Raw genomic sequence first — 21,133 nt, forward strand, 5'->3', positions numbered from 1 at the left:
TCCTGCCATGGTCCTGCTAATTGGTTTCAAAATTGTTATTCTGAGTTGCGCTATGGGAACGCGGTCCCACTCTTTACCATGGGATTTGTCAGTCTCTTTTTATTTGTTTGTCTATGATCCTGACTTTGGCAAGAGAATATTATTTCTGTTCTTGTTTGCGGTTGTTCTTAGCAACCGCTATAGCAGCGCCATACAAGGAATGCGCTCCAAAACAATCGGCTTATCGGTTTTGGCGGCAAGCCGAGCATTCCAATCTAAACTTGTTTCCTTTATCTATTAATATACTAATATCTATGTTTTCTCGTTCCATAATAACTGTCACAATAAAGTTACAGAAGCATATTAAATACTTTTGGTATCTGATATGGATTTCATAGGAGCTTCTTTCACATTGGTTTTAAACTTCAGAGTAAAGGCCAGCTCTTTGCGTAGTTCTTCTTTGAAGTTCAAATTGGAGCTCTTGCATCTCTTGTATATACTAGCGGCCATCTCCAGAAACGAGCCTATTAATGCAAAAATAGCTCCCAGAAATAGAACTAGAAATACACCTCCGACATTCTTCAAATCCAAAGCTTCAGCTGAAGCACTCTCAGAAGAAACCTACAAATGACCTATTAAAATATTGCCATTGGTGCTTCATACCCCGAATATATCAGATGTCAAAGTTATCTGATAATCAAAAATAAAGCTTTCATAGTGTCTAACAAAAAAAACTCTATATATTTTTACATTAACAATAACTATGAATATTCAAAATTCATTACAGCCTTAATAATAAAGTAATAAAAAATTATAATTTTCAAATGAGTGAAAAAATATCAGATAGTACAACTGAAATCTGACAAATTCGTCTTTTATAGACCTATTTACCGAACATGTACTACCTCCTCTCTTCTCTTTCCACCATTTTATTTTTAGTTGTGTTAGTTTACCGGTTTCTTGAAGTTTTAAAACGGCGGTACTCAGATCATTGCGATATGGTGAATCTGGTAGCAAGAAAAATAAGTACGAATTTTAAAAATACAACTAATAGCTAAGTTTTTAGTTTAGATCTGCCTCAGATGAGAAAACTGCAATTTACTTCTGTGTTTGTTAGAACTATTGTACCTTATGATCGAAAAAAAATTACGTCAAAGACGGCTGGAGAATGAAAGTGGATGATAATTTTTATGAGGTCTAGACATTAATAACATAATTTTTATGAGGTCTAGACACTATGAATTAGATCATAATTAAAATTCACATAACTTACTTAAAAATTATTTAAACAGGGTGGTCTAAACTGTATTCCGGAAACGTCGGTAGCATATTCTGCAGATAAAAATAAGTAAAAAAGTTTGTATAAAAAATGTATGTCCTAAAATGCATAGTTTCGGATATACAGGGTGTAGAAGTTTCATTTTTATTTCGATTTTTTTCAGATAATTTCTGCAGTAACGTCAATTTTTGGATGAAAATTGGTGTGTGGGAGTTTTTTGACATGATAAATTTGATTTTGGTGTCAATATGATTCCTACTAGTAGAGGGCGCCACCTACATATTTTTTAACTAGTTGGAAGAGTAATAACTTTTCGTCCGTGCCTGCATAAAACTACTGAGTAAAAAATATACATTTACGACGTTCTTTACGTAAAAAATGTCTCTTGGTAAAAACCCCTACCAGTATTGGTTTTCGAGATATTTGAAATCGAAATTACCAATACCTGTCATCATTGACATAAATTAAACATGTTGACTAAATAGTTATTAGACTATCTCGGTCATAAATTTGAAAGTTTTTGTGTCAAAAGTTCAACAGAAACTGTTTTATCAACATTTTTTTGCAGAAAAAGTTATGATTAATTGAAAAAAATAAAAATTTCCCAAATTTATTATTTCAGTAAAATATCTGTCTACTCAACCTATATTTATTTTTCGTCAATAATGACATGTATTGACTATTTCCATTGTAAATATCTTGAGAACGGTTGCTCGTAGCGATTTTTACAAAGAGATATTTTTTACGTAGAAAGTCACAGAGATGTATATTTTTCCCTCGGTAGTTTTATACAGGTACGGACAAAAAGTTATTACGCTTCAAAACAGTTAAAACACATGTGGGTGGCGCCCTCTACCAGTAGGAGTTATATTGACATCAAAATCAAATTTCTCATGTCAAAAAACTCCTAAGCACCAATTTTTATCCAAATATTGACATTACTTCAGAAATTATTTAGAAAAAATCGAAATAAAAAAGAACCTTCTACACCCTATATCTCTGAAACTAAGCATTTTAGGACATACATTTATAACTTTTTTACTAATTTTTATCTGCAGAATATTCTGCCGAAGTTTCCGGAATACAGTGCGGACCACCCTGTATATTATTGATTTCTTTTAATATCGACCAGTTACCTATATGGCCACGGGCCAGCAAAAATTCATTACTTGAACTGTCTGACGAGTTTAACAGTTCATTAATACGAGTAAGTACTTTTCAATATTAAACTCAATTGAAAGAAAGAATCATACATTGAAAACATATGTGACCATTTTATGTTGTGGTGCTTGGACCACACATGATCTGCAATGCCCGTCTTCATTGTTTCACCTCTTTGCGTATGTTTTTTATGTTCGTCAACTCGCACATGTAGACGACGTTTTGTGTCTCCAATATACCACTCACCGCACTCGCAAGGTACCTGATAAAATGCACTCTTTCTCTAGGTTTGATTATTCAGGTTTCATTTTTGTTAGGATACTTAGAGTAGTCCCAGACTTAAAAACAGTTTTAATTTTATATTGCTTAGCTATTTTTTATATTGCCTGATCTTCTCCGATGTTTCCTTCACATATGGAATCGTTAAGAGAGAGAGAGAGAGCATCCTCCTCAGGCTGACGATGGCGTACCAATGAGTCGGTCATGCAATTGGATATAAAATTGTCTAGGGATTTTGCAGAGTAACCATTCTGAAGCAAATCGGTTTTAATATTATTTAGTTCAGAATTCAGAGATTCTTGGTCACTGCATCTACATAATATAGTGATTGCTCTATGTTAATTTATTACTTATATTTATTTATTTCAAAACTTGCCTAAAGAGGTAGAGTAAAGAGTAATAGTTTTATGATACTCACATTTCTTCATTGCTATGCCATATCCTTTATCGTCTAGTAAACCTCCAACTTGAGCCAAACTGCAGTGCCGTTGCACAATATACTCGACAGAGGTTGACTCCATAAAGAAAGCATAGTTTTCATTCTCAACTCTCATTACACCTTCTTCGTTATCTTTTGTATTCATTTCTGGATGTTCCCGAAGAAAATTAAAAATTTTCCTGTGACTACTGACATTAGAATCCTATAAATATAATTTATTCCATAATGTATCTTCCGTTTCTCTTATATATTATTTATAACACTAATTATTATATGTAAACTAAATGTTTAATAAATTATATAAATATTGTATTAAAAGTCTATTTAATAGACGAATGTCTATAAAAGAAATTTCACGCAATTAAATGTATATGAAATTATACAATTTTTGTAATATAACAAATTCTATTTACGTCAGTGAGTTAAGAGCTTCTTAACTCACGCATTTTCATTACCGCACTCCTTGTTCAGATGACTACCAAAGAGAAAAAATATTTTGTAAAACATTTATTTTGCACAAAATACATACTAAATACAAATAAACTGTTCTATTGATAATTATTATAAAACATGAAAACTTATTTATTATAAATGTTAATGGTACAGTTTGAACAATCTTTCATATTCATACTTCTGTTTCGATCTTAATGGAAGCAACCCAGAAATGGCTCTGAATGCCTCTTCTTCAATATCAGAGGGAATACTTTCCGAATCGCTCATTTTATAAACTAGTGACGTCAATATTATTTACTGTCATATTGACATTGCCATGCATGTGTTATTTGAACAAAGGTATTAAGGTAATTGATTTTTAGAATAGGTATATAGTTAAGTACAATAATTTTTAAAATTCATTATGTGTTTTTATAGTTTTTCGTGAAATTAGCATAGACAATATATTGTGCCTGAATTTGAACATCTAACTTTACTTTAATATACATTATAGGAATATGTATAATGATACGTTTATTTAAATTATATTAACTCTATTAATAATATTATCCTTACCCTAAAGAAGTTCTCAGTAGCTCCATTTTTCTTTACTCCATAAGATATATCAGTTTGTCGGGCTAACTCGTCGATATTTTTAAAAGGAGTTACTAAAGTTTCCACTGTAAGAAAGGCCGCTAAATTGGCTGTGTAGGAAGCCACCATAATCAGCACAAAGAACCACCAAACTCCGGAAACTGTACGAATAGATATACTCCTAAAAGAAAGGCATTCATTATGCTAATTTGAGATACAACAAGCTGTAAGTTTAATAAAATTTTTGGTCGTTAATATTTTAGAAACAGGTGTTTCTAACAATGCTTTGTTTTTTTGTTTGCCAAAATTTATATCATTCGAGAATGTATTATATTTAAAATGAGTTTCATAAAATACTTGAAATTTCTAAGAAGATATTTGAAATAAGCACATTCTGGAAACAGGTCATATATGTTTTAAAAAATAGAAATCTTAAAAAAATCCTAGTTATATCCTAGTTAGCTATTATAATTATATCATAGTTATTACGTAGGTGCAAGTTCAGATCCTTGTTGCAACAAACCACCAATAGTAAACCACAAAGAATTTCTTATACTGAATTGGTTAATAAGATACTCTGGTTCCTCAATACATGGAAATGGACTGGTCCATTCGCTTGGCGACAGTCTGCCCATGATGAATATGGCTATGGACACTAACATGTATGCAACTCCCAGCATTACCCATACTGAAGTGGAAAAAGGGGAAGTAAACATGAAGAGACTGGGTGGTACGGGTATTGGTTTCCTGTACAATATGCTGATACCTATAACATATAAAAATATAAATATTGTAAAAATAAATACACAAAAAAGTATAATAATTCCTTTTTATAGAAATTTTTAGGTTTATAGTGGTTAAATTCTACAGTATGTCCTACATTGAAAACTTAAAGAACACCTTTGCAAAAAGAAACACCACCAATTTGTTTAAAAATATTTAGAAAAGATGTATATGTATTGATTTCTGCTTACCCAAGTTCATAAAGGGCATAGTAAAATCAACAGCAGTTTCTCTCTCAGAAGTAATAGTTAAATCAGTAATAGCCAAGTCTGCATTCTACAATAATTACATCATTAGAACACTACAATCAAAGTGCAACTGTCTCCGTCGTACTCCATCCATAATTTCTCTAATGGCTCCATTCCACTGGTTGGTGTTACGATTCAAGTTACCAATAACTCCATCTTTTTGCTCCAAGATTGTATAGTTAAAACCAAGAAGCAGAGATAGCTCGTGAATGACGTCGATACCAAATCCCTCGTATCTGTCATTTCCAATTAACTGGTCAGGTAGTTGCTTGATCATGACGTAAGGATCAGTCTAAATGATTGGCATATTTTAGTAATTTTATATATTTTTTAAATACATTCTTATTGCAACAATATAGTCATACAGTAATCGCAAAACATTTTCCGATGAACGTCATCAATCATATCGAAATTGACACTAAAGCCTATAAACCTGACTGAATGTTTAAATTTGCTGTATAATTTAAGATACCGATCAGCTCTTTATTTTACTTTATAGAGCAAATGATTGTAACAGATGTTTTATTTAGAGTAAAGCTGCAAAAATTAGTTTAAACCGAATTTTATTATCGATCACATTGCGCCGAGTTCAGGAACGTTGTCGATTATTATTTGACAATTATCATAATGTCATCAGTCATTATTTCGTATATTACAGTGTTGTTGTTGAATCGTTGTTAGTAATTCTCGTTTTTTGCCTATTTTCATATTTTTTTTTAAAAACTGTTCTTTTAAGCGCAAACAGTTCTTTTAAGAACTAAATCCTCTAGTTTTTGTATTGCATTTGTTGAAATTGTGTGTTGAAAATATGTCGTAGCATTTAAACAGTCGAAGCAAAGAGCTTGTAGCTTCCTGATAAACTCTTTTGAACGAGAACGTGATAATAAAGGCAGGGCGTTGCGTGAATTTTTGCTTTAGGCATGCACTACGAGGTAATAATAATATTAAAAAGCGTGAGCCCGCAGAAGGCGGAATTTTTTCGGTACTGCCAATTTTCGCCTAGAAATCGTTTAGAATCGTTAAAAAACAGTCTTGTCTATGAAAATATGATTTATTTGAAACTAGCGTGTACTTGCGACTTTGTTCGCGTCGAATTAATCATTTGTAATGGTGATGATAAAGCAATAAAAGAATTTCCATTAACATACAAACTGGATAAAATTTTCTCACGTTTATGTCAGCATGAGAAAAAACAATATGGCGATATTATTATATTTTGGTAGTTACTAAATTACCCAACTTTTTGGAACACCCTGTATGATTTTTTAAAAAATTTCAAAATATGTAAAAAAAGAAAATAAATTATGCGTGTCCAAGCATTTTCCCGAAAGACTAACCGTTTTTTAATAACAAATATTGTAATATTTGAGAGGCGTTTTCACCCTCTTGGAATTTGAGATTCGAAAAAACCCTCCTTATCGAACCTCTACACCCCACAGTCAATCCCTTTGCCAAAAATCACCTTTAAACGTCAAGCACTTTAAGCAGAATCGTGATTACTCAATGGTCATATTTTATGAAACACCCTGTATAAATTTTTAAAAAATCTTAAAATATGTAAAACAACAAAATAAAATATACGTGTTTAAGAGTTTCTCCGAAAAACTCACCGGTTTTTAAAAAAATATATATTCTAATATTTGCGGAGTAGTTTCACCCCCTTAGAATTCGAGTTTCGAAAAATCCCTTCTTATCGAACCTCTACACCCTAAAGTCAATCCGTTTTCCAAAAATCAGCTTTTTACGTCAAGCGCTTTAAGCAGGATCGTGATTAATCAATGACCAGATTTTTCGAAACACCCTGTATTCATTTTTAAAAAATCTTAAAATATGTAAAAAAACAAAATAAAATATACGTGTTTAAGCAGAAACTTGACCGTTTTTTAAATAAAAAATATTGTAATATTTGAGGGGTGGTTTCACCCCCTTGGAACTGGAATTTCGAAAAATCCCTTCTTATCGAACCTCTACACCCTAGAATCAACCTGTATGCCAAAATTGAGCTTCTTACGTTGAGTGGTTTGAGCAGGATCCCCTGATTAATCATTGAGTCAGTCACTTAAGGATTTTATATATTAGTATAGATTAAACTCCATTCTTCTAGTTTTTAGTATTGAAAATACTTCTGGCCGCGTTTATATGGGACCCATCTTTGAAAAAACGACATGCTAGAGGCGACATGGAGTTCAATAACCTGCCTAATCAACTTGTCAACACGTAAGTCGTGAATAGAGCAAGGCCGTCCGAGGGCCGAAATGAGGTCTTATTAGTGTGGGCCAACTATTTTATGGATATGGATGTTTAGTCTCTGAAAGCCGATATTATTATAAAAAAGAATATGCGTCAAGGCATGGGTTGTTAAGTACAGTTGGGCCATTTTAATCTAACTCTTTCCGTATGAGAAGCAGGGGGCAAATTATACGTGAAAGAGCGGAATAACATAAATAATAAATTTAGACTAATGCAACTTTTTTCTTGGCGCGTAGGATAATGCGCACAATCGATGCATTAAAGGGAATAATTAATTAAATCATTAAGTTCCAAAACATATAATAATTCGGGCTCATAGGATTTGCTGATATATTTTGATAAAAATTAGACTATTAGGACCTATATTTTTTTATATGATAATAATTTTTTTAATTAACAACTTAGGACAAAGAAAAAGCTTGCATGGTTTCCACCGCCAACGTAAAACAAATGAATTCAAGGCGGTGCCAAATATTTATTGGGATAAGTTTTTATCGTTTAAATATTGTTGTAAATAATAATTATCATTTAATTAGTGCTAACTTATTAAATTTCACAACACGGCGAAATTTCAACAAAATCGGCTAACGGATCTCAAAACACCTTGACACCCCCCTGTATCTTTAAAATTATACATTTCCGGACACATGTTTATATGAACTTTTTACCTTAAAAACACTCAAAGAATCACCTCCTGAAGTTTGGCCAGATACTTAATTAACATCCTGTATTTAAAAATGGCTAGCTAGTGATTTAGTAAGCTATGTTTATTTTAATAGGAAAAAAAAATCATTTCATAAAAAATGAACAAACCCATAATACAAATACTATACACCAATTAATTAATTTTAATTGTATCTAAAGGCACTTTAATAATTGAAAAATGGACAGGAGCACTTAAAAATAACTTCATAGAATATACCAAATATGCTAAAAATAATAATTCCAATAAAAAAAACACAAATGGCACATTAAAATCTGCATTATCTGAAATCAAACTATAGCTAAACGGCTAATAAAATAATAGAGACAAGACGCCGACATCTATAACAAGATGAGCAGTTTTTAATAATTATTCCGAGTTATTATTACATACTTGTTTTACAATTATTGTAATACAGTAGCATTCCTTCAAATAAATTTTGATTTAAGTATTGTTAATAGTCATATTAATGATTATAGCCCGTATGATTTCTAAAATAAATAATCAAGCGTGTTTTTATCAGAATTATTAAATGATTAAGTAGAAATAGTTAATATTTAGTAACTTCGTAAGTGTTATATTTTAATATAATTATGGATTTAATAATTAAATAATTATTTTAAGTTTGAATTGTGGTAAACTTGTATGAGTTTCAATCATTTATATTTAAAATCTTAGGGAAGGCAATATAGATTTTAGGCAGGAGAACTCAAGAGAACGACTGTGTAATTAGTAATTAAGACTTTACAATTTTTTTTACTTGCCATTTTCATGTCGTTCACGTTGCACGTTGACTCTTCGTTGTGTCACACACAATCTGAATTTCGGATATGATGCAGAACTGATAAATTGGACCAAATATATTAATTGCAGGTAATCAAAGACATATTTTTGTTAACTTCGCAAACATTTAAGGCATGCAATAATTTTAAAAAATTTGACGTGAGATTACTTTATAATTCTTCGAAGTCTTGGATGATAAAGATTTGAATTAGTATGGGTCTATTTTGTTTAAGAAGCTAACAAATAATTTCAAAAACTCAACTATCAAAATATAATGGTAGCAAATTTTTAAAATCATGCATAGCTATAATGTTCTATATTAATTGGACATACTGAATGTAAACTAGATATAGTTGCTGCAATCGATAATATATTTTGTTGCTTTTTCATATCACACAACATTTTCATCATAACAAAAAACCGTCAATACCGCTACTCATATTATGGGCACCTATGACTTAAATCTCATAATGATGTTTAAAAATACATAGGTATACATCATGGTACAAAGAATACAAGGTATGATCGATAGCGGCTCCAATTTCGTTCAGTTTGCGCATACCACCTGTGACGTCACTAGGAAAACAATGAATAAATAAAAAATAAAGAAAGTTGACAGGAGATCTGTATTTTTTGGGGTTATGGTTAAGAATCATGTTAAGAATTGTTTATTTTTAAGACTTTTTAGTTCGTTTAATTTAATAATTACTAAAACCAGCAGTTCCAAAAATATATTTAAAAATAATAATTATCTATTAACATGGATTTGGACGATAATAGGTAAGAATACTAAATTTATTTCTATATTCGGTATAAAATTGTTTATTAGGTTTTTAGTTTGCGATGTTTATGGTAAATAATTTTCATGTTCATTGCCTCTGAATTCACATGAGGACAGATATGAGGATATCTATGGAAAAGTAACCACAAGAGGAATTGTTACATCATTTAAAAAATGTTGGAAAGTTTATTGTTTCCCATCGAACAGTAGAAAATGCCAATGCAGATGAATGTATTGTAATAGTGATAGAAGTAATTCCAAGGGTGAAGTTTATTATAATTAGTGGAAGTAATTCCAAGGGTGAAGTTTATTATAATTAGTGACCTGTGCTTGTTTTTATATGTAGATGTTTCAGGTTATGAGAATAAATCGGTTGAATGAAACCCAAAATTTAGAGGAAGATGCGCATCAAGGATTATATAGCTCAAATTTCCTTTAATGGTAGGCAATTATTCAATGCAAATTAACTTTTTAAGTGACTGAAATACTAAATAGTTTACAATATGGTATATCACTAAAAATATATTTTACTTTTAGGTACAATTAGGGCCCGATACATTTCAAAAGTAGAATATTATTTTATATTAAATGAGGTATTGTACCAACAATCAATTTATATTAATACCGGAGATTAAAAATCACAGAATAAATAGTTCTTTTTTTATACTACAAAAATAAACTATAGAATACAACAGTATTTAAAAAATAAATAAAAGTTATGTCCCGGCCGAGATTCGAACTCCGGTCTCTCGCTTTCTAGCCCGACTCCTTATGCCCTGCTCCACAGTAACTTGCTTAGCGATAATTCAATGACGGTATATAAACAAAAAAACAGGTTTATAACAATATCTTGACGATTTGAACTGGCGCGCGAGGCGTGCTGACCAATAGCGCCTGTTATCACCTGTGACGTAGCAACCAACCTGCGCAATATCATACCTTGTATTCTTTGTACCATGGGTATACATACTATGAGTAGTGGTTGTGACGGGTTTTTACTAGGTATGATGAAAAGAAGCTGCAAACTAAGTTATCGTGGAACTATATTTTAATTTATTTTTATCTACAGTAACTATTACTTATTTTTTGTACGGCGAATTTAAATTTATGGACCGTCCATAAATTTACACCGTAAGTTCGAATATTGGTTAAACCTAGAAATACCCAGGTAATAGCCCGAAATATGCAAAAAAGAGAGTGAGTTTAGGTTAGATTAGAATTAGGTTTTAGTTGGTTTTGCATTAATAAAAATATATGCCTTATAATATAGGGCTTATAATAAACTTAACCTAAAGTGACCTTTTTTGCATATTTCGGGCTCCTACGTGGGTAACCCTACGTTTAACCAATATTCGGGCTTTTACGGTAACATAATACTCATTCTGATTGGTTTAATCTGGTTCCATAATGAACCTGTGGGTTCGAGGTGCTATTGCAAATTAATGCCCATTAATTCTATGTATATATATACATACATACCTCACATTTCTATAGTGTCGTGACCGTGATCGTGACCATTCATGAATCCGTACACGTTCATCTCCATCATTAATATTTTTCTTACTAAATTCTTCACTTTTATAAAAAGCCATGACGATAAAAATCTAATCTCAAAATACTAATACAATATCACTATACGTATCTGGAATATATTTGCGAATGGCAATTGGCGATACGTTAGACTGCCGGAGTGCTGACGTCACGAATGTCAAATTGCTTTCCAAACAAGCTTTAGTTCTTTTATATTTCTATTGAGCTCTGCCAAATGACGTCACAAGTTAATATAAAATGTAAAAAACAGGTGATTGCTGACCACCGCCGACTTTTGTGTCTGGTATTTTCAATACGCCTATGATGGTTGCGCATGTTGCAAAATCTGTGAATTTTTCACAAAAAATCCATAAAACTATTCAGAAGTCCAAAGCTCGAAATAAAATCAACACTATTCGTCAGCGAAACAAAGACGCGAAATACTTTCCCGATCTGCAACCGGCGACTAAAACAAAACAATTATTATGCGAGCATGCATAATGTTTCGTGGGGGAAACCACAAATGGTACAATGTGTATCCGACACACAAGCCGAAGCTACATCGGAAATCTTCGAGCCACACACGGTACACAGTTCTAGGCTCGTGCGCAGTATAATTCTGTTTAGTGATGGGTCATTTAATAATTGTTACAGACCGAATCGATCGATTTATAATTTGTAATACGATAGAATAAGAACTTTTTTACTAGTTTTAATTTTCGAAAGTTTTGCAACACTAAATAATATCAAATATTTTTTTTTACTTTTTAGTATATATGTTTTAAAGTGGGATAATAATTATATTCAATTATTTTTAAATGAAAAATTGAAACTTGAAAAAAATAAGGTAAAACGTAAAATGAATAGGTTCATATATTTCAACATTTTTCAAAATTTGAGCTACTTGAGAAAAAAAAGTGCAAAACTATGGGCTGTCCAACGGGGGGATCCCTGACTGTTTGATTTGATTTGGAGTTTGTCATTTTAATTCATAAACAAATTTCATTGTTTGTCATTTTTTGGATTTCCTATGTCGAAATCTTCCCTTAGTCGCTGAAGGGACTATATTAGGCATCCTTTATGAATGGATTTTACAAAGTTTTATTCTCAATCCTTCGTAAATAGGCTACGAAAATGAACAGGGGTGATAAAGTTTATTGTGGATATTGTTTTGTAGAATATGATGCGTAAAACTTGGTATTAATGTAGATAGTTTTCGATATGATTTAATCAAACACGTTTTTGTTGTTTTTCAAAATTACGCCATTTATGGGGTAAAATGTAAAATGATGAGGCAAAATGTATAAGTAAATTAACGTATATTATAAATAAAGTATATTAGATATACCTATAATATATATGAAAAAATTCACTCAAAACTTGGATTAAATGTTCTTTGTTATAATTATTCAACCATGTATATCTTCTGTTTTTTTTTTCAAAATTCAACTCTTTGGCATTTAGTAAAAGAATAAGATACTATATAGATTTTGAATTTTCCTTAACGATCTTCTGTAAAATTTTTAACTGTTGTGAATGTAAAATGTAATGTCTTGTGGCAAGATAGTGAATGGATAAATCAATGGATTAATCATTGGATATTTATATGAAAACTGGTAATAGTCATATGAATAATCATTTTAAAGATGCAGGCTAAAAAAAGGTCACAATATGCTCTGTTTACACTATGACTATTTCTTTATGGAGAATTATTTATATATTCCGTCACCATTTTGTCAATTTGCATGCGGCATGGCAAGTCGTTTATAAATTAATATTTGAAATATTAAAAACAAACTTAGGATATATTGAATGCTAATAATTAATATTCTTATTCTTGTAGGTATATACAGGGTGGCGCCTCTCATACTTAAATAACTTATGGTCATGTTTTATTTTGATTTAAAGTAGATTGATTATTTTAACTACAGATTGCTATTCCGGGTAAATTCTAATTTAGTTGGATTTAAAAAATTTTGTTCATTTTTAGGAAATGTTGAATATGTCATAAACCTTTTTCAACCTCAATTTTAGTTATATGCTTATCTCATAAAATTCACATTTATTTTTTTCATAGAATCCGAAAATCAATTAATATATTATAGAATATAAAAATCTATATATTTTTAAAAATGCTCTAAATTAACCTACATATGCTCACAAAATAATTAAATTTCAATACAATGTAGACTGTTTAGAAGGGGAGATAATCACCGCGACCTTACAGATCTATTGTGTGTAATTTCAATACAAAGTATCGTTCTCCTTGGAGCCTGTGACGTATGAGACGCCATCATAAACAAGGATTTTCTGATATATCAAAGATTTGGTATTCTTATTATTCTTATTATTCTTCTTATTTATCTTTAATAAATTATTATTAAAAATCATGTTTTTGGTCAAAGATTACAATACACATTTAGACTGTTTAAAAAAATCAATTACTATTTTTTCTCTTAATCGAAAATGTTGAAAATGACGAAAAAAATACCGTGAAAGTTTGAGCTCTTAATATTAATATTAAGAGATGCAGCATCGAAAATTTCCATTTTCCATTTGTTCCTTATATATTATCCGCTCTTGTAAAGTATAAGTACCCACGAATTTAGCAAATTTTTGACAGAAAGTTCTACGCTTATAGAACAGTTTAAAAAAAATCCTTGGATGAAGCACTTTTGATCGAAAAAAAAACATTTAAAAGTGTTTAAAATGCTAACCAATCTAATAATAAATCTAATAATATTTTTACAAAATCACAGTTAATTATTATTATATAAAAACCACAGAACTTAACACCCTCCACAAAGAAAAGCTAACCAAAGTAACCCAAATCCTAACCAATCTAATAATATTTTTGCAAAATCACAGTTAATTATTAAAATATAAAAACCACAGCTTAACACCCTCCAAAAATTTTAAAAAAACCGTAACTCCTACATTACAGTAGCTAGCGAAACGCGGTTTTCAAATTAAGATTAGGAATAATATTTGCAACAAAATTTGTAATAACATCAAAATGAATCAAAGTCGCAGTTTTCGAGATATTAACATATTTTAGTATGGGCGGCTATACGTGCCTCCCGGTGCCAATTTTTTTATGTAAAATAAAAATAAAAAAATTCCGCAGACACTTTTTTGTGTTTTTATGTTTAGAAAAATGTCTAAAACACACCCCGAAGACTAGTTTTGATGTAAGAGATTTCGGCTATACTAAAGTCCGAAAAATGAAAGTGACGCATTTCCGTAGAAAATTTTGTATATTTGTACTCCTAACGCCTTCTAGAACGCATATATAAAGTCAGTTTTTATATAACAGATTTCAGCTAAACGAAAGTTGAGCTAAAATATATAGTATTCCATTTAAAAATATAAAACTTTGGTTTGAAAATATGTTGAATCACCCTGTATGTTGACAAAATTATTTTCAAAATGTGCGTTGATTGAAAAAAACGGCATGCAGTTGGCTTGGAAATGACGATCGATAACATTCCCCATATAATTTTACGTACAAAATAACAGCGATTTTCATTTCCATTACTGACGTCGTTTTTTTTTCGACCGTATGGTATCTAGGATTGTATATGACTTGGCCTATCTTAATTTTGGTTCGGTTTGGTTGTTGAACTTTTATATTTAATTTCTGCCGGGTGCGAAGTGCGAAAGTTTACGCAGATTGTTTGGGCTCAAGCTTCTAAATGCTGCGATTGCTCAAGTTTCTAAATGGTGCAATTGCTCCACCTAAATGCTGCCCCGCTCCATCTAAATGCTACAACCGCTCCAGACCTTTTATCTCTGCGCCTGACGTTGTCCGGCTTTTGTCCGACCATCCGACGCGACGGAGGGGGAACTAGAGGTGGGCCAGTCTGCGATTTTTGTGGAGCTGCTACGCTCTGCGACTGCTCCAATAAAAGCACTGTGACAAGTAGCAGCGATTTTTCGGAGCAAATAACCTATAAATTAAAAATGTAGTTTTATAGGTTAATTGCTCCGAAAAATCGCGCTCGGTGTTCGGCACCGTTCGTTGCATTTACTAAAAAAGTACGACTATAGGTGTGATTATGATAGGCAACATCATCGACTAGTTTTTGTTTATTTATATCGTATGATCGAAAAAAACGGCGTCAGCGATAGCTATGAAATGAAGATTGCTGGCATTTTATATGTAAAATTTATGGGGAATGTTATCGATTGTCATTTCCAAGCCAACTAGACGTCGTTTTTTATTTCGATCAGTAGTGGCGATTTTAACGTCTGTGCAATCGGGGTAAGTCACCGACGAGCCCCAAGCCTCCCGGGCCCTTGCGAACAAGATTCGAACTTTTCCGAACTACGGGCCCCTAGAGCTCTTAAAATCGCGGCTGTACGGTACTATACTGATGTCTTAGTTTGATAGATGTTGCTATATTTTTTTAGTCTATTCAGAAGAATTTGAGTGTTTCTAAGTACCAAGCACTTTGCTATAAATATCTTAAAGAGTCTGTTCATTTTCACAGAGTGGTGGCCCATGGTAAAAACTTAATGTTATATTCAATTCAAAGTCGAAACTGTCAAAAAAATCTTTATTAGTGACCGGTTTCGGCTATTTAGCCATCATCAGACCTTAAAAATAGATATAAATAATAAAACTTATATGAATGTATAAGATCAAATAAAAGATTTAGGATATACAACAAAACACAGATACAAAATTAACTAACAAATAAACATACTAACAAGTTAAAAATTACCTTTGTCAAAAACATCTGTTTGTGATTAATATATAATACATAAATATCTTATTTAGATTCATGAAAGAAAAAGCGAACGCTGCTACGTTTCCCGTTCCCAAACTCCCAACAGCTCCAGTACACAGAATATACTCAATATACTATGCTCCAGTCGACTGCGACCTGCGACGACTGTGACTGGAACAGTCTGACCGGGCGACGGGGCTAGGAGCATTTTCAGAATTTACACTATTGCCTGCTATTGCTCCTATTGCTACTCACGAGCGCAGATGTCCTAAACTTGTAAACTGCTCCGAAATGTCACTGCGATTTTCTTGGAACTGGAGCAGTCACATACTGCGACGTTGGTGGAGCTGTGACAAAGTAGCGGACTGCGATTTCACAACCCACCTCTAGGGGGAACCCGTCTCTGTCATTGTCACTTGCCACCCGTGCCACCTTCTTGTCAGCCCAGCAAGTCGCAGGAATTTTCATTTCTTTGATTTATTAAAACAATTGTTATTTCTTATATAAACGTTAATAAAACTATTAAAAAATACAGTCCACTATATAACCAGCCCAACACAGATATTTAGTCATAAATATTTTAAATAGTTTTTTTCTTTATTCTTTGTATGTTTTTTGCTTCCGACGACGGAAAGAGATAAACTTTCCGAAACGTTAAGCATTTTTTTGTTTGTTAGGCAAATTTGTATAACTGTAAACTTCTGACAAGTTGCAACAAAACTCCCTGTAAACAGCTCTATATTGTAACTTCTGACAACTGTAACTTCTGACAACTGTAACTTCCGTTTGGGTTTAACGCAGAAGTGTTTACAAAAAGTAACTATATTTTATTTTGTAGATTTTCTTGCAGTGGAGAAATACCCATATAGGATTTTTTGGAGATATTTAGTCAAGTTGCAACAAAACTCCCTGTAAACAGCTCTATATTTGTTTATATTCTATATAAAAAAAAATCATAATTATGTATTTTTTTTACTTGATCTTTTTTCATTTATTTGTTTCTCGGTTGTAAAAAAATAACAAAAATACTTATATACCGGGTGAGTCTTAAATAACTGCAACTATTTTTAGAGGTAGTCTATTTCGACCCCAGAAACACATCTATAAAGGATTTTTCGAGAAAAAATTATTTGAAAAGTTGGAATTTTTTTTCAATAAAAAAGAATTGTCGAATGTCCGAAAAAATGCCCGAATACTCTTAAATAATGTAAGATATTTATTTAATTAAAATTGGTGATTTATTTTATCTTTTATATAAAATAAAATTGAAAAACTGATCAGGCACATTAGTTAAAAAATGGCCAAAATACATTTCATTCTGCATTCTGCTTTTATTAGTCAAATTTTTATCGATATAAACGCCCATTCCTAGTACACCGTGGATTGGAGATCGGTCTGAGTCGGATAGGATCGTTTTTCGCTCGGGTGAATGTCGCTTGCACTGTGTGTCAACTTGACTGTGTGCCAAAAAAAGCCATCTCGTTTCGTGCATGCATTTGCCGGGAAAGCAGCGGCAGCGGCCGAATCCTGCCGAATCGATGTGTGGGTCAGTGACCTCGACGTGCTTAGTATACGCGTATCTGTTGTGATTGAATGATTGAATGCACATAATAATCATGCATGCAGTAATTTAAAATTAAGTATTTCCGTATTTTGATACCGATTATGGGATTATTTGACACAGTATATTATTTACCTATATGAATAGAAAATATTGATAATAAATAGTAGATTTTTAAAGTATTCTTAGGCATGCAGTGCATGCGTTGCATTCAAGGAGGATTCGCCCCTGAATAAAGGTCCTTTATTACCCTCGCTTGCAGTCAGAAAGTAAGTTTGATTGATAAGCACATTATACCACTTTCAAAAGTTATTTCTACGTTAGTTTTTAGTTAATGTTAGTTTAGTTAAATTGTGTGATTATTAGTTTGTGCATAATAGTACCCTCTTACTGGATACTTACGCTGTCGCCATCGCTTGTCACTCAAAGTTGATCACGTGTATCGGAAATTGCTTTGCGATTACCGTAACATTATGTACACACACCGGAAAGGTCTAGGGATATTACAGTTTTATCCAGCCATCGTCAGTAATTTTATTATTTGCATTTCTGATATAATAAAATTAAAATAAACAAATAGTTTACAGGACGTATTGGAAATAAAAATGCGAAATTTACCGAATTTTTAAAATTTACCTTGAGTTTTATTGAACTCAAAAAAATACACACATTTTTTTTAAACCTAAACTGTGAATTAAAAAAAAAGATAAAACCAATTTTACTTAATAAAGGGTATGGCCTCCTCTACTGTTCATTACAGCCCTACATCGTCTCTCCATGCTCCTGATCAGGTTGTCGATCTTTTCTTGAGGGTACAGCCTGCCACGCTGCATTCACGGCCCGAACCAGATCCCTACGAGTTTCATGAGGCATACCCATTCTCAAAATTTTTCTTTGGACCGCGTCCCATACATGCTCCCTGGGGTTGAGGTCAGGTGATTGTGCCGGCCAGATGAGCATTGATAAACTCACTTCCCACTCTGGCTGTATGAGGCCGTGAATTGTCATGCATGAGAATGAAGTTTCTCCCAAAATCAGCATATGGTAACACGATAGAAGAATTAAATCACGATATGTGATTCCTGTTAGAAACCTTTCAAGAAAAACGAGATCGGTTTTTCGGCCTAACTGGAGTCCTCCCCAGACCATAACTGTTCCACCTTGATAAGGGTGCACTACCTGAACATGATCCAACCGAATAAGATTTCCCGGTTCTCTTCATACCCTAAGCCTTCTCGAATCCGGATGAATTCCAAAGCGTGACTCATCCGTGAAGAGAACATTGGCCCATTGCTCATTCGACCACTGAACATGATCTTGAGCGCACAAATATCGTACCTCTCGATTTCCTCTCGTTAAGGGTTGAGCTCTTCAGCGGCGTCTGCTTCTTAAGTTGACCTCTCTTAATCTATTGCGAACAGTGTCAGGACTAACAGTTACATTATGTGTTTCCTGGAGAATTAAACTAAGCTCTGGTGCTGTAAGAGTCGGTCGGCGTCGAGCATTTAATTGTAAAAAATGATCTTGCTGAGGGGTAGTAATGCGATGTCGCCCTGTGTGCCTTTCAGCAACATCACCACTTTCACGGTAGCGTGCACTTAATCGCGATATTACACTTTGCGTTGTATTTAATGCTCTAGCTACGTCGATTTGGCGCATTCCAGCTTCGAGCATACCCATGGCCCTTAGCATTTCGTCTCTATTAAGATGTCTACGCTCCATAATGTCGCTTAATACTAAACAGAGTTATTTGAATGAATTTTGGCCAGTTATCATAAAAACATAGCCAGTACAGGTTAAATTCGAACAATTGATGCTAGGTGCTTTTTATACATTTGACAAAAAATGCACAAACACTTCTGCAAATATCCCAAATTTAGAAATAACTAGTGTGACTACTTCGTTTCAATCGAAGTAGAAAGAATCGGCCTACAAATATGTGGTTGTTTATTCAAAACATTTATTTTTAACTTTAATAAAATGATATCCCTAGATTTTTCCGGTGTGTGTATTTATTCACTTGACTTACCAAAACCGTAATAACCTTAAAAGTTCTATTAAATAAATTTGGTTCAGTAGTAGTGCCTTCCTCCACAACCTCATTATGTGGCCTCTTAATATGCAACACTTTTTTCATTGTATTCCACTCTCCAACTTTTATCAAACCAGGTTCTGTTAGTTCCAATAACTCTATATTAAAATCTCTTCTAAAACCTTCGACGTCAAATTTAATACTTCCAGTGATAGCTCCATGAAAATCATTCTAAAATTTACAATACGATATAATAAAATTTTAAACTTATACTCAGACTTACTCCTTTTATTTGATTGGCTAAGGTATATCCAAATTTCCACGAATTGAAGTCTCTACAATCCAGACTCTCAGCTCTTATTTCATTCTGAACTGAAGTCATTTCTTTAATAACATTATAAAATAAATGTATTCCGTCTATTAGTAGGGCAGTAGAAAGTCTCATAGTCCACATTTCTTTGTCTTCTTCAGGAATTCTCAAGATATCCAAAATTTTGTCGTTGATTTCTAAAACTCTTTCACTTTTTGGATCAAAAATTCTAGCCTGAAATAGAGAAATTAAATTAAAATTAACATTGATTAAGTTATGGAACAAATAATTGTTTACCCCAGTAATATTGGCACCACCATATTTAAATGGTTCTAGGTTGATTGCTCCCATATCCAAATTTGTTAGGATATAATAGTAGTCGTCTGTCATTATTCCCACTTGTTGGGCTTGAGTTAGTACTTCTTCTAGGACATTAATTGAACAATCTAATATTATATTTTTCTCTGGCATCTTCTTTAGAATATTTAAAATCTTTAAAATAAAACAGAATATTATTAATATAAAGAAAATGAAATATATATCTTTACAGATTTTTGACAAAAAATTATAATTTTTAGAGCACTCACAGACGCTCAGTTCTTTAACACAGGCAGACTGTGCAGGCCAGTTTGCGGAGTTATAACTGTGCAGTTTACCGCTAAATTATTGCTCTTTAAGACTTTGTGTTTTTTTTTCTAAAACAACTTCTTAAATTTTATTAATCTTTTTAGCAACTGCTTCCCTATTTGTTTCCGAATCAATCTCCTTCTGTTTTTCTAGTGTATGAAGTATTCATAATTCATAAAGTACGATTTTTTTTTCTGTCACAATAATCCTTATTTTCTTTTTTCGGTAAGCATGTAAATACCGACCCAAGACGCTATGTTGCCGATGCGGTATGTTAGTCCATGTTGTGAATGTAAACATAAAAAATATTAAAACTAAAAGCATTTCGGACTTCGAACGTTGGGCGTTTTGTAAGTAAAATAAATAAAGACAATGGAAGTCCAAAGTTCTTGAAGTTTTAATATTGAATAATTGACTACTACATTCAAAGTAAAGATGAAAAACTTTGTCTGTCTATTTACCTGTCTGTAACTTCCTGTACTATCTTTCTCCAATTGTTTGAAAATAAGATCCACCCCATACTCCATATTTAGTTCGAGCAGTGGCGAAACTCTTAGTAAACTCTCGTTATCTTCAAATAGGACAACTACCTTGTCCCATCCAAGAGAAACAATCTAAAATAAAATTAT

General features: G+C 32.3%; 1 protein-coding gene across 2 annotated transcripts in view; it reads right to left on the reverse strand.

Annotated features, from left to right (window-relative positions):
• Positions 1-21,133, reverse strand: part of LOC115879317 (glutamate receptor ionotropic, kainate 2-like) — a 28,303-nt gene continuing 7,170 nt past the window's right edge. The window contains exons 5-15 of one of the 2 annotated variants that reach the window (XM_030896086.1): positions 20,966-21,118; positions 20,175-20,369; positions 19,851-20,111; positions 19,565-19,798; positions 5,280-5,486; positions 5,138-5,222; positions 4,653-4,929; positions 4,146-4,341; positions 3,117-3,339; positions 871-986; positions 1-600 (exon numbers count right to left, since the gene is read on the reverse strand). In XM_030896086.1, the coding sequence (XP_030751946.1) occupies positions 343-600; positions 871-986; positions 3,117-3,339; positions 4,146-4,341; positions 4,653-4,929; positions 5,138-5,222; positions 5,280-5,486; positions 19,565-19,798; positions 19,851-20,111; positions 20,175-20,369; positions 20,966-21,118 (2,205 nt within the window). In that variant the 3' untranslated portion in view covers positions 1-342. Of the gene's footprint in view, positions 601-870; positions 987-3,116; positions 3,340-4,145; positions 4,345-4,652; positions 4,930-5,137; positions 5,223-5,279; positions 5,487-19,564; positions 19,799-19,850; positions 20,112-20,174; positions 20,370-20,965; positions 21,119-21,133 lie in introns of both variants that reach the window. The other variant, XM_030896085.1, reaches the window with a different exon arrangement.

This window comes from Sitophilus oryzae, unplaced genomic scaffold, assembly GCF_002938485.1.
Source record: "Sitophilus oryzae breed Bouriz unplaced genomic scaffold, Soryzae_2.0 scaffold_1576_pilon_pilon, whole genome shotgun sequence".
NCBI classification, from domain to species: domain Eukaryota; kingdom Metazoa; phylum Arthropoda; class Insecta; order Coleoptera; family Curculionidae; genus Sitophilus; species Sitophilus oryzae.